This window comes from Pistacia vera, unplaced genomic scaffold (assembly GCF_008641045.1).
Source record: "Pistacia vera cultivar Batoury unplaced genomic scaffold, PisVer_v2 Contig82, whole genome shotgun sequence".
In the NCBI taxonomy this organism is placed as follows: Eukaryota; Viridiplantae; Streptophyta; class Magnoliopsida; order Sapindales; family Anacardiaceae; genus Pistacia; species Pistacia vera.
Window position 1 is genome coordinate 1,057,027 of NW_022196690.1, and position 13,934 is coordinate 1,070,960.

At 35.9% G+C, this 13,934-nt stretch overlaps 1 protein-coding gene across 1 annotated transcript; it reads left to right on the forward strand.

Annotated features, from left to right (window-relative positions):
- The first annotated feature begins 11,618 nt into the window (after window positions 1-11,618).
- LOC116117657 (zinc finger BED domain-containing protein RICESLEEPER 2-like) lies at window positions 11,619-13,139 on the forward strand. The gene has a single exon (XM_031403679.1). It carries the CDS (start codon window positions 11,619-11,621, stop codon window positions 13,137-13,139), a length of 1,521 nt encoding a protein of 506 aa, XP_031259539.1.
- Window positions 13,140-13,934: the final 795 nt, after the last annotated feature.

Sequence of the window (13,934 nt, forward strand, 5' to 3'; positions counted from 1 at the left end):
CTTAAAGGGATCCTAAGTGAAGCAAATCTGACAGAACAGAAGCCAACAATATTCCCAGACAGTCAAAGCGCAATCCAGCTGAGCAAAAATCCGATGTACCATGAACGAACCAAACACATAGATGTGCACTACCACTTTGTTAGGGACCTGTCACCAGAGAATAAATAGCACTAAATAAGGTACCTACTGAACATAACCTAGTTGACATGGGCACGAAGATTGTTACCCTTGCAAAGTTCAAGCATTGCTTGAACTTGTTGTCCATTAAGTAAGCAATGGTAACAAAGAGCAATGAAGGATTCATGTTGGGCAAGCTGCACTATTACTGGGGTTCAATCCATCAAGGTGGAGATTTTTATTGTGATGGCTTGAAACGTTGACGTTTTATGGTTTAAATGAGACGATGTCATTTTAAGCAAACTTCAAGAATTGATCCTAAGCATTGATGGGAAGAAGATCCAAAGGCTATCATTAGTTTTTTGGTCAACCATATAAAAGCTGAACTTTGGGTAGATTGGAAGAGATAGTATTTTCGTGAGAACTCTCTCTTCTTCATTGAGCAAAATCGAGTCTGTTAGGTTTTACGAATTTTGTGGTTGAATCTTGTATCTTTGAGATTGAGTGACTGGTTTCAGGTCATTCAGGTGTATTTGATTACATTGTCATTAGGGATTCCAAGGGTAGAGTCTCTAGGGTGAGTTACAGATTGTAGAAGGGGTTAAAAAGGTGTTAATACTATCTGTAATCTGACCTATAATCTTGATAGTGTTAGTGCAGCGAGCTTGCTTGTTTCCCAGGCTCAATGTGGACGTATCTTGCTCAGATTGAGCAAGTGAACCATGGTAATTGCTTGGTGTTCTTGTGTGTGTGTGATCTATCTTGATTCTTGTTTGTCTTGGTTGTTGTTGGTTAATTAGGGCGTGAGATATAACAAATTGGTTAGATAAAAATAAAAAAAGAGCAACACTTCAGGGCACTTGACGCTTTATCCTTATGCATGCCCTACCTTTTGGTATAAAGAGCTTCATAATATCTCATTTTTCACTTTATTCATAAGAAAAAAGGCAAGGTATTGTCAATTATGTAAGATAAATAGATGCTCCAAAATGGATTATAGAGAACCTTTTCTTCTCATGACTGAAGACAATATCTTTGATGTGGGAAATTGTAACTACCAATTGATCTATACATGATAACTCCATAGATGTGAATTTTTTATTATAGAATTTCGGTTTTATTTCTTTATTTCTTTTCTTATTTATTTTTTTAGTTTTTCATCTTTTATTTTATTTTTTTGTGATAATTGGTAATTCTAGCTTGCTACTTCCTTATAATTGACAGTTCTACTTGAATTGATCAGGTTCTAATTTTTGCTTGCTATTTTTAAAATAAAATTTTAGTAAAAGTTTCCACTAATTTAGTGTCTAAAGTTTGCTATTCTTGCCATAATAATTATGAAATCGATTAACTAAAAAATCAACTCATTCTTGCCATAATAGATATTCAACTAAGATGAATTAAATTTTATCTAACCAGAGATCGAGAAGACAATAATTTTCCCTCCCCTCTCTTCCAAATCCATTAGCATAAGTTCATTTTTATGAGATATGAAAAATAATATTCTTTATATGTGAATCGAGAAGGCAAGGTCATGTGAGGTTGCAAATGGCAGGATATTTTGAAGACGGGTTATTTTATTTTTATTTTTTTAACCACCCTTTGATGGTCAAGCGGGCCAATAGGAACTCTTGAGTGTATTATTTAAGAGGTTTTGAGTTAGATTTTCCTCTATTGTTAATAGAGTTGGTCATTGGAGGGTTTATTTGGTCGTTAATTTCAGGGTCCTAAAAAATTGGTTGAGAAAAAAAAAAAAAACAGAGAAAAAAGAGAGATATAGAATATGGATATATATGAATAAATTGAAACAAATCTTTAAATGGTCCATTATAGGGTTCCAAAGTTGTGAATCTTTCACTTTTTGAATGCCAGTGATGTGGTAGGGGTTAAATTTCATGTTGATATGCATGGATATATGCAAAATTGACTTGGTCTAACAATAAGCCTCATGATGATGACAAGGAGTTCATATCTTTAAGACGTAACACACCCAGCGTCAGAAAACCTTATCTTCTTCTGATCCTAATCTCATTTGAAGCTTTACTAGGAAAGAAGAGTAGCATTATCATATTCATGGATTCAGGTGAATAATCTCGTAAAACTTTGTTGAAAAAGTGGCATGTAGTTACTGAACTGTTGATTATTCTTTTCATTAGTTTTTGTGGTTTCCAAGCTTTATTTGCTGACATCTGTGTTACTGCAAATTGATGTTGTATACTGTAGTGAAAAGATAAGGTAATTAGATACACAGTAAAAGCTTCATCCTAAATGATAGGAAAAGTAAAAAGGAGAAAGAGAAAATCAACTGATGTATGAGCCTAGCTAGGATTCGTTGTATGAGTCCAGCTGCAATTCGTTATTCCGCAAATAATCCTAACGGGTGCATTTAGTTTAAGAAATGTTGTATTAGTGGAAATGTTATATTAATGGAAAGATAGATTATTTTGAAGATTACTAAAAATGTTTAAAGAGAAAAATGTTTGGTTATGTTGGAATAAATTAATGAATATATTATATTGATATGTTTGGTTAGGATAAATATATTCACAATTGTATTTCTATTAATACTTTAAACCAATCGTGGCCCCACTACAGTAGTTGCAAGGAGCACACAAATCTAGTTGGTTAATTCACATTGAAAAACCATATGACAAATGGAAAGCAAAGGATGATAGTGATCAGAGATTCAGAATATATATATATATAGAATTTGGCTTCCAAAGTTACTCGAGTAATTTTGCAGAAGATGTAACCACGTTTATACTCGGATCGGGCCTTGACTTGGTCAAGGGGCCGATCCCTAGTTTGGTCGGTCGGACCGGTAATGTTAGCATGAAACCTTATTATGAAACTTAAAAGACATACCCCTGAGAAATTTCATCAGTCCCTGCAGGTTTGAAATCCAACAAACACAGCCTTGTGATCTGGCCAAGAAACCCGAGCCGTTGTCACTGCAATCCACACCAGATCATTCCAACGCTGGAAAAACCACCACTAGGCCACCACGAAAACCCTAATCCACTACAAAACACCACCATTCGTCACAACAAAACCCATCACAAACAAGGGGAGCTATCACAAAGAGGAGATGAAGGTCGAACGGGCGAAAAGGGACCACACGGCCGATGATACAGAGGCGGAAGGATTTATTTTTAGATATTAGGGATTTCAATTTTTAAATTTTGTTTCCTTTGTCTGGTCTGGTTTATTGTTATTGTTCATGCCGGGTCAATTTGGTTCAAAGTCAAAACCGGATTAAATCACGTAACGTAAACAGATTGAAATTTGGCTACCGGTTGGACCAACCGGTATAGTCTGGCTTTAAAACACTGGATGTAACCTTTCAACTTCAAGTCTCATCCTAATATGAAAGAGAGAGAGGCATAATTAGAAGACTGGAAGTGCCCAACAGCCCATTTATATTAACTACATAATTTCAGAGCATAAATAAGGCTCTGTTCACAGATCGTTCAACATAATTACATAAGTTTCAGATTGATAAAACTTTGACACTCTCTACTCCTTAATAACTAAGATAACTAAGGGAGAGGCATATAGTATATAACAAAGGACAGACCATTAGGCTTACACAAAACTAAGCTAGACCAAGAAAGATACATAATACACAAAGTATAACAAGAAGATATTACAAATTTCGTACTTCAGATAGCACACGTTAAGGCTATTAAGTATGCATATTTCTGAAGAAAATTAAGCAAAAGCTTAATAACCACCGTTGGGAATTGGTTTTCTTAATATACTATGATCCACAACCACCTTGCCACCGTAGAGTTGAGCAGCCTGGTTGCTATCTATGACGGGCTCGTACTGATAGTTATTATAATGCTGAGGATGATGATGAAAATCATGTGCTTGAGGGGGCTGATGCCTGGTCCTATAATTAGCAGGTTGAAGATGCTCGTACTGATAGTTATTATAATGCTGAGGATGTGCTTGAGGGGGTTGATGCCTGTTCCCAAACTTCTTCGGTGGGCGGATAAATTCGAGCTCTTCCAACAGAGCAAAGCCTTCCCTGCCAACCTTAGCAAGGCGGTTGTAATGATCTGCCTGACGAGCCTGAAAGGCCATTAATTAGCAGTGTAAGTTTACAAAGAAGAGTAGTTTTTGTTGTGTTTGTCTTGGTACCAANGATTCCGATTCTTTGGTTAACTACCAATCCCCAAACATGAAAGTAATCACAGATTAACAACAATGAATCATCAAGCATTTAACCAAACAGCAGATTAAGTAAAGAGATAAAGATCAACACAAGGAATTATAGTGGTTTGGCTGGGTAGCCTACATCCACTCTTCAAGGCGTAAATAGGATGTCATTACTATCACAGTCAAGTAGACAATTTACAGAGTATTGAACAAAGAAAACAGAATGAGCAAGGAAGAATACAACCCAAAGAAACCCTAGCTTTCTTCTCTTTTCCCCTTGCTGCGAATCCATATTAGATGAAATCAATTTATACATCAGTCATCTCCAGGATCAGCCTCCATTTGGAACCCCAAGGATTTCCAGCCATAGATGAGTATCAGATTTCGTCTCCCATTAGCACATTCTGGAACAAATGAAGTTAGAGAAGAGAAATGAGGGCTGGATCGAATGAGTTGAAAAAACCCTCTTTAGCTCATCATAAAACGACGTCGTTGCACCCTTTGACTCACCCAATTTTAATTGACTCCACCGTGGCAAAACACAAGCCATGTCACCACAATTTATTTTTCATCTTTTTTTTTTTTTTTTTTTTTTTTTTTTTTTTTTTTTTTTTTTTTTTTTTTTTTTTTGGTGATAATCCTAGCTTACTATTTGATCAGGTTCTAATTTTTCATTTTTTATTTTTAAAAATATAATTCTGGTTATAATAAATATGAAATCAATTAACTCAATCAACTCATTTTAGTTGATGTGGTAGCTTTTAAATATTAGTGTAACCAATATTCAACTAAAATGAATTAAATTTTATCTAAGCAGAGATCGAGAAGACAATATTCTTCCTCTCCTCTCCTGTCATCAATCTATTAGATAGATGAAGAAGGGGATAAGATTTTGCATTATCAAGAGTTTTCAGAAGGCTGCAAAGATAGAATTTGTCTTGTAGGGTAGTCTGATATGTGTAGTCATTAGCATATTTATGTTTTTGAGATTGGAAAAATAATATTCTTTATGTGTGAATCGAAAAGGCAAGGTCATCTGCAAATGCAAATGGCAGGATATTCTTTGAAGATGGGTTATTTATTCCTATCAAATGTTCTAGGTAAAGCATGTGTCATGTCAATTCTTCCTCACATAAATNCATCACAAAGCTCCCACTTTATTAATCATAAATCTGATTAAGATAATTAAGAATAGATTTCTTGTAAATTTCAGTATAGTGGGAAAGCTAGAAAAAAGGAAGAAAATTGGCCTTCCAATTATTCTTCAACTTTTTATGATTCCATTCAAAACTTACACAGTAATATCACAAAAGGCAGTAACTCCAATGGTGAAGTAATTATGGAGGAATCTAGAGTGAAGAACAAAGTGCCTGCCCAAAAATTATAAAAAATGAGTTATTTTTATCAACTGGGCTAATTTTTCTGGTTGTGTGTCAGTGTATGGATCTTTTATATTCTTTCTCTGAGAAAAGATTAATTCAGTTACCATTCCAGTATTAATTGGTTACAAATCCATTTGGTATAAAAAGCAGCACTTCAGGGCACTGAACACTTTGTTCTTTCTCTGAGAAAAAGATTAATTCAGTTACAATTCCATTTGGTAAAAAGAGCTTGTTAATATCTCATTTTTCACTTTATTCATAAGAAAAAAGGTATTCTCAATTATTTAAGATAATAGATGCTCCAAAATGGATTATTTAGAACCTTTTCTTGATTGTAACTTCCCTTTGATCTGTTCGTGATAACTCTAGAGATGTGAATATTTGATTATAGAATTTCGGTTTTATTTTTTTTTACTTTTTTTTTTTTTTGGTGATAATCCTAGCTTGCTATTTGAACAGGTTCTAATTTTTCACTTTTTATTTTTTAAAATATAATTCTGGTAATAATAAATATGAAATCAATTAACTCAATCAACTCATTTTAGTTGATGTGGTAGCTTTTAAATATTAGTGTAACCAATATTCAACTAAGATGAATGAAATTTTATCTAACCAGAGATCGAGAAGACAATAATCTTCCTCTCCTTTCCTGTCATCAACCTATTAGACAGATGAAGAAGGGGATAAGATTTTGCATTGTCAAGAGTTTTCAGAAGGCTGCAAAGACAGAATTTGTCTTGCAGGGTAGTCCGATATGTGTCGAAATTCATTAGCATATTTATGTTTTTGAGATTGGAAAAATAATATTCTTTATGTGTGAATCGAAAAGGCAAGGTCATCTGCGAATGCAAATGGCAGGATATTCTTTGACGATGGGTTATTTATTCCTATCAAATGTTCTAGGTAAAGCATGTGTCATGTCAGTTCTTCCTCACATAAGTGAGATATAGAACATGGATATCTATGAATATATTGAAACGAATTTTTAAAAGGTCCCATACAGGCTTCCAAATTTATGATCAAGAATGCCTGAGAGGCTATACTCAAAGAAAGATCAAGAAGATATCTAATTAATTAGAGAACATGATTTTTTTTCTCTTTTGTATCTTTCACTTTTTGAAGAGTATATCATGAATGCCACAAGGAAAACCTTATCTTCTTCTATCCTAATCTCGTTTGAAGGTTTACAAGGAATAAAGAGTAGCATTATATTCATGGATTCAGTCTATGGTGAATAATCTCACAAAACTTTGTTGAAAACGTAGCATGCAGTTACCAAACTGTTGATTATTCTTTTCATTAATTTTTGTGGTTTCCAAACTTAGTCTGCTGATATCTGTGTTACTGCAAATTGATACTATGTACTGTAGTGAAAACTCCATCCTAAATGACGGGAAAAAGTAAAAAGGAGAAAGAAAGAATTAACTGATGTACGAGTCTAGCTAAATATTAAAGTTTAAGTAAAAACAAAGAAGAAACAATCTCTAAGATAATTTTATCTTTATAAGTTACTAAGAAGTAAGAAATCTTGTGCTCAATTTGCCTTCATATTCATAATCCTGTATAAAAAATTAATATCCACTTGAGAATCTTCAGCCGATTTTGCAATTTCCAGAAAACCTCTTCCTCGCCAACACACATTCATGAGCCGAAGCCAAGACTGAGCAGAGATACTTTATGAAACATGAAGTGATCTACAAATTAATCTCTAATTAACTAGTTTCATAGATAACACAAATTTATAATTAAATCTTACTCCTATAAGTGTTTAGGAACTGTATAGCTTGCTGTTGGGTCCTGCCGCGTATTTGCAGCTTAAACAATTAATATAATTATCCATTACGTACCCAAAACACCTAGAGAGAATTATGCAGATTATAATAACAGTAGAAGAGAGACTGCATAATTAATATAACAACAGAAGATTATTATTTATTTATAACAGAAGGAGAGGTAAAAGATACAAAGTACGTCATTAAACAAGCTGAACTCTAGGAGACTCAGCTGCAAGGCAGCCTATGTTACAAGACTATAACACAATTATTTTCACACACATGTACATATATATGTATCAAACTATGTATGCATGAAGCAAAAGTTTGGTAACCATGCATAATACCAACTACAAAATTAACTAGAACCTCTAAAACCCTTGTGGGGTTCTTCTATAAAGCTCCATTTATATAGAAATCAACAGAGCCCAAGCTATAAACAGTATCAACAAGATCAAAATGGAATCATGACTACTGTTTTTAATTCCAAAACAATTCTTTTAATAATTTAATGTTTTATATGTGTTTTTGGTTAAAAAAAACAAGTATATTAATATGCATGCATTTAATTGCTATAGAATAATATTGTCGAACTAGAAATCAATTTGGTTCATTACTATTGAGTAATGTGTATGGACTAGGGATGAGACACGAGCCGAGTAGCTTGCGAGCTACTTGAGCTCGGCTTGTCATAAGCTCGAGTTCGACTCGAAACCAGTCGAGTCGAGCTCGAGCTCGAGCAGCTCGTGAACAGTAGCGAGTAGAGTTCGATCTGATCTGAGCTCGGCTAGTCGAGCTCGCGAGCTTAAACGAGTTTCAGGGGCCAATTTGCAAGATTTCAAAAGTTGTTTTATTTTTAAGTTGTCAAAATTACAAACAACACCCATGACCCATTCACAGACAAAAACGATAAACCCATTTCAAAGCTCAAACAAAAACTCAAAACCCATTTGGGATTTTTTCATTCAACCCTAAATCCTAAGTCCTAACTCTCTGCTTAAACAGTAGCAGATCCACAGTCAAACTGGACTGGACATAAAACTAGCCAAACTAATATGTTTCTTTTTGTTTCTTTCGGCTTCAAAAATCCAAATTCATTCATCTTCTCTTTCACCTTCATTCATCTTCGGTTCCATTAGAGCTTAGAATGTGAAAGAAAAAAAATGAAGGAGAAAATCTGAAGAAGTAGAAGAAGAAAGAGAAGAGGAGGTGAGAATAGAGAAGAGAATATGGAAGAAGTAAAGAAGAAAGAGAAGAGGATGGGGAGAAAGAAAAAAAAAAAAAAAAAGATGAAGGAGAAGATCTAAAGAAGTAAGAAAAGAGAAGAGAATAAGGCAGAAAGAGAAGAGGACGAGGAGAAAGAGAGAAAAAAAAAAAAGATAAGGTGACGGGTGAGAAGAAGAAAGAGAAAATGAGGTGACAGGTGATATATATATATATTGCTGACATACAGTAATTTGCAACTATACCGAGCTCGATTAGGCTCGAGCTCGAGCTTGAGTGCAACTTCATACTCGCGAGCTCGAGCTTGAACACGAATATTGAAGCTCGACTAAGCTTGGCTCGAGCTCGAGTTCGCTACTGTTCATCACGAGCCGAGCTCGAGTACCGAGATACTCGGCTCGGCTCATATACATCCCTAGTATGGACTATTTGGTAGCCCAGCAACTACTTGTTCTAATGAAGCAAAGACTTGGGCGTGTTTTCTTCTAACTGTTAACTGATAACATAACGAACCATAGATTGGATGATGGGCTTTATGCAATTTGAAAAAAATAAAATAAAATAAAAAAATAATTACGCACCTAAGTTTTAATTAATATTATGCGTCCGTTTGGCACAATTTTTTCCCCTTATCCTATTCCAACATCCTATCCTAGAAACCCAAAAATGCATTTGTTTTAATATTCTTCAAAATTTAAATATCCTATTCAACTCAAAACATTAGCAATTATTTTTCTCAATAAAAGTTTTAAAATTACCAAAGCACCTTCGCCCACCCGAGCCACTATCACCCACCAACACTCATCGCCGTTGTCGCTGCCTCTGCCTTAACGATGGCCAAACATCTAGCTGTTGACGACTAGATTTGGCCAGATCTGGCTATTGACAACAACCATATCTTGGCCGACCAGAGATTTGTGGCTGTAGATCTGGCCGTTTCTGGTTAGATCTATGGTGGATTTGACCGAAAAAGGCTAGATCAGCACGCAACCGACCAGATCCAGCCAATCATGCGCCATTATGGCCACCTTCCAACGGTAGTGGCCAACTGTCGGCAATATGTGGGTGGGTGAGGGTGTTTTTGTCAATTTATAAACTTTTATTGTGGAAGTGTTTAGTTAAATTAACAAACTTAAGGGGTTAAAAATAATCTAAATATTTTTAGAAAATGCTATTAAGAAATGTACCAAAAACTTCTCATAATTCTGTCATATTTTCCAAAAATGCTAAATAGCATAGAATGTTACTCTAAATAACTAACCAAACGGATTATTGTTGATTATAAGGAAGTATGAAGAATTTTAACTGGCAATTCTCTTAATTAAATTTCTTGAATGTCTTGATCAGTCTCCCTTCAGTTTATTATCTGTTGCCACAATTATTCATAGAACCATCTTCTTAAAGCTCTGGAAAACGATTTTCATAATTGTGTTTCTGTTACTTTACTCCTATCATGGCCCCGTGTAGGACTGTCCGGCTCGGCTCGATAAGGCTCGGTTCGACTCGACTCGAACTCGATTCGTTAACCGAGTCGAGTTCGAACACAGTGAAGCTCGGCTCGTGGGCTCGAGAGCCTGGCTCGGCTAGTGGGCTCGCGAGCCTGGTCCGGCTCGATTAAGCACTGTACACTTCGCAGGGTGTTTTGCTGATTTTTTAAACTATTAGGTATTAAACTGATATTTTATAGTGAAAAAAGTTTTAAAAAATGATAGTTTCCCCCCAAAGTGCAAATTTGAAATAACACGATATTGCAAACAGAGCTTCAATTTCAGCTCTTGCCCTAAATCCCAAATACCCCCAAATCCCAAATAGCGAACCAAACATTCTGAAATCGGTAATCTCTGTCGCCATCTCCGATCTCGGCAACCGGAAAAGGAGGCCCAACACTCTGAAACTTCCATGTTTGTTTGTTTTATGCTTTAGAGAAGTGAAAATGATTTACCGCAAATTATGTGTTTCGATGAGTTGGTGCATGCATTTGCTATAAATTCATTCTTGCTTTACAGATGAATCAATATCAGACTGTTTCTTAGCCCTTATGAGTTGACACCAACTCATCGCAATATTAACAACAAATTCAGTGTGAAGTATTACTTGAACCTTGTTCTAGTTGATGAAGAGGACCGTCGGTATTTTAAGCAGAAGGAAATTACAATTTATCGGCTTCTAGAAACTTCCTAATTAATTGTTGCACATGAAATCGGCATTTCATCCTTGTGAGAAGAGAATAGAATATTAACTGCTTCATAAAACCTTGTAAATCTTGAAAGTTGAGGATGCAAATTGCTGGAACGAGGATTGTGGTTCATACAGTGGCTTGTATACTTCACTTTGAAATTCACTTTTTTGACTCTTGAGTTTCTTGTCTGTTATTTGCATTAAAACCGATACTGTATGTTAATGTCAATGTTAGTTTGCTTTTTGCAATTGTTTCTGGTGGTTTGAGTCTTGATTATTTATTTCATGCTGTTTCCCTTAATTGTTAATTATTGAAGAATTTTGAAGTACCTATCCTTTCAAGTTTTAAGTAATTCTGTCAGCATCTCTTGTAAAAATAGGGATTTTTATATCTATGTGATGTTAGCCAATTTGGATAAATGTACTTAGCTATTGAGGCTGGAGGAATTGAAGAAAAATCTCTCTGGAAGTTGATCAGTGTGTTTGAACCTTACTAGATCAATTTTAATCTTCATTGGGTTGCTTTTGTTAATAATATCGTAAGAGCCAAGCCAAATCTGTAACTTGCGCAACTGATATACATACCTGTTAGTTTACTTGTGCTAAATCTCACGTCATCCTGATAAGTTATCAGGTTTGTATATATATAATTGCATTGATTGAAGAAACCATTTTGGGTATATATTTTTGTAAAATGAATATATATTATGTCAATTATATATTATTTTAACTTTATGATATTGTCTAACGATAGCGGTTAATTCATTTTTTAATTGTAGGTATGGCATCGGCAGACAGTTCCTCAAGCACCCCTACATTGGATGACGTCGACGATTGTATTACGGTAAGAGCAGTTGATCGGCGTAACATTTATGGAAGCACAGGTGGTACCGAGCAAAGTGTGAGTAGCCCCGAAAATGTTGAGAATGACAATCAACTAGAGAGGAAGAAGAGAGCGAAGACATCAGTTGTGTGGTCAGAATTTACGGAGGTGGTTCTCCCTGGTGGTATAAGGAAGGGAGAGTGCATTCATTGTAAAACAAAGTTGAAAATCACTGCCAGTGGAAGCACAACACAATTCAACAGACATTTGAAAAGGTGTGCAAAGAGAACAACTCACTTGAGGCAACAACAAATAAATTTCCCCCCTTCCAATTCTCAGGGTGGCTCTAATGTCCTGCCTGCTCTACGGGGCCAATTCAGTATGCTGAAGATGAGGGAATTTATTGCACATTGGGTGCTGATGCATGAGCATCCATTTTCTATTGTGGAGGAAGAGGGGTTGAACAATATGATGAAGTACGGGATTCCTGAATGGACTCCGATATCCCGTAATACTTGTAAGAATGATTGTATGAAAGTGTTTGAAAGTGAGAGACAGAAGTTGCTGACCCTATTGAAGGGTGTTAGGAAGATAAGTCTGACCACAGATCTATGGCATTCAGGCAACCAGAGGATGGAATACATGGTTTTGACTGGGCATTGGATTGATGATCATTGGAAGTTTAATAGACGGGTGTTGAACTTTATTAATTTCCCTCCTCCCCGTTCTGGTGTTGCCATTGTTGATGCAATTTTCAAGTGTTTGATGGATTGGGGAATTGAAGCTAAGGTCCACACGATATTGATGGATAATCCTTCAAGCAATGATGTTGTAGTAAAAGTGTTGAAAGATAATTTCCAAGCTATGGGGAAGCTCATATGTGAGGGCAAGATGTTTCATGTGAGGTGTTGTGCACATATCTTGAACCTGGTTGTTCAAGATGGTCTTCATCAGATTAGACACATTATTGAGGACATCCGTGATACCGTGTCGTATATCAATTCATCGGAGAGTAGACTAAAGATGTTTTCAGAGATTGTTCAACAACGCCGATTGCCATTTCGCAAGCTTATTCTTGATTGCAAAACGCGATGGAATTCAACATATTATATGTTGACAACGGCAATGCAATTTAGGCGCGTTTTCCCTTGTTTGAAGAAGAGGGATTTGAGTTATCATTATTGTCCCAAGGAGGAGGATTGGGACAAAGTTGAGAAAATTTGTCCTATTTTGAAGGTGTTTAGTGCTGCGTCGAATCTGATATCAGGGAGTGATTATCCGACATCAAACTTGTTTCTAAAACAAGTATGTACAATAAAAATTATGTTGGATAATAAGAGTCGGGATGGAGATCAGTTTATACAGACCATGATTTGGAAAATGAAAGAAAAGTTTGACAAATATTGGGGAGAATGTAATCTATTGATGGGTGTGGCTGCTATTTTGGATCCCAGACTGAAGATGAGGGTAATTGAATAGGCGTTCCCTAAGATGTATCCTTAAGTTGAATCGCGGGCAAATATGGATGTTATTCGAGATGCCTTGTATGAGGTATATAGGGAGTATGTTGATGCCAGTAAAGCATCGACAGCTGCCCGTGCTTTTGCATCTACAGGGGGTGCAGTTCAGGAGGTTGGTGAGGGGTCAGGGGCAGCGGCAGAGATGGCGGATGATTGGGATGATTTTAGTGAGTATCTGGATGGGGTTGAGATGGTTGAGCCAACGAAATCAGAGTTAGACTGTTACCTGGGAGAGGGATGCCATAAATGTGTTGGGGATGCTACGACATTTGATGCTTTGACCTGGTGGAAGGCTAATTCAACAAAGTTCCCTATCTTGTCTACCATGGCTCGTGACATATTAGCCATTCCTATTACTACAATTGCTTCTGAGTCTGCTTTCAGCGTCGGCAGTAGGGTTATTGACACGTACCGATCGTCGTTGGCTCCCAACACGGTGGAGATGCTCTTATGTGGATGTGATTGGAGCAAGACATTGAATGGGGTAAAGAAATGATGTAAAGTAGGTTACATACTTATATTGAATATTGTTTTTATTAAATTTAGCTATTACTTTATATTTATACTAACTAAACTTCAATTACTCCTCCTTTGTCATTTTCAAGAAGAGTAGCAACTGTTGGAGATCAACCTTCCTATCCCATAAGTTCCTGGGATTTAGTGCATGGTTTGGCTGTGGTAGGAGGAGGATTAGAGAAGTGAAAATGATGTACCGCAAATTATGTATTTCGATGAGTTGGTGGATGCATTTGCT

What these genes read in the sequence shown, in the direction of transcription:
- LOC116117657 (XM_031403679.1), top strand. Translation starts at nt 11,619, where the DNA reads ATGGCATCGGCAGACAGTTCCTCAAGCACCCCTACATTGGATGACGTC.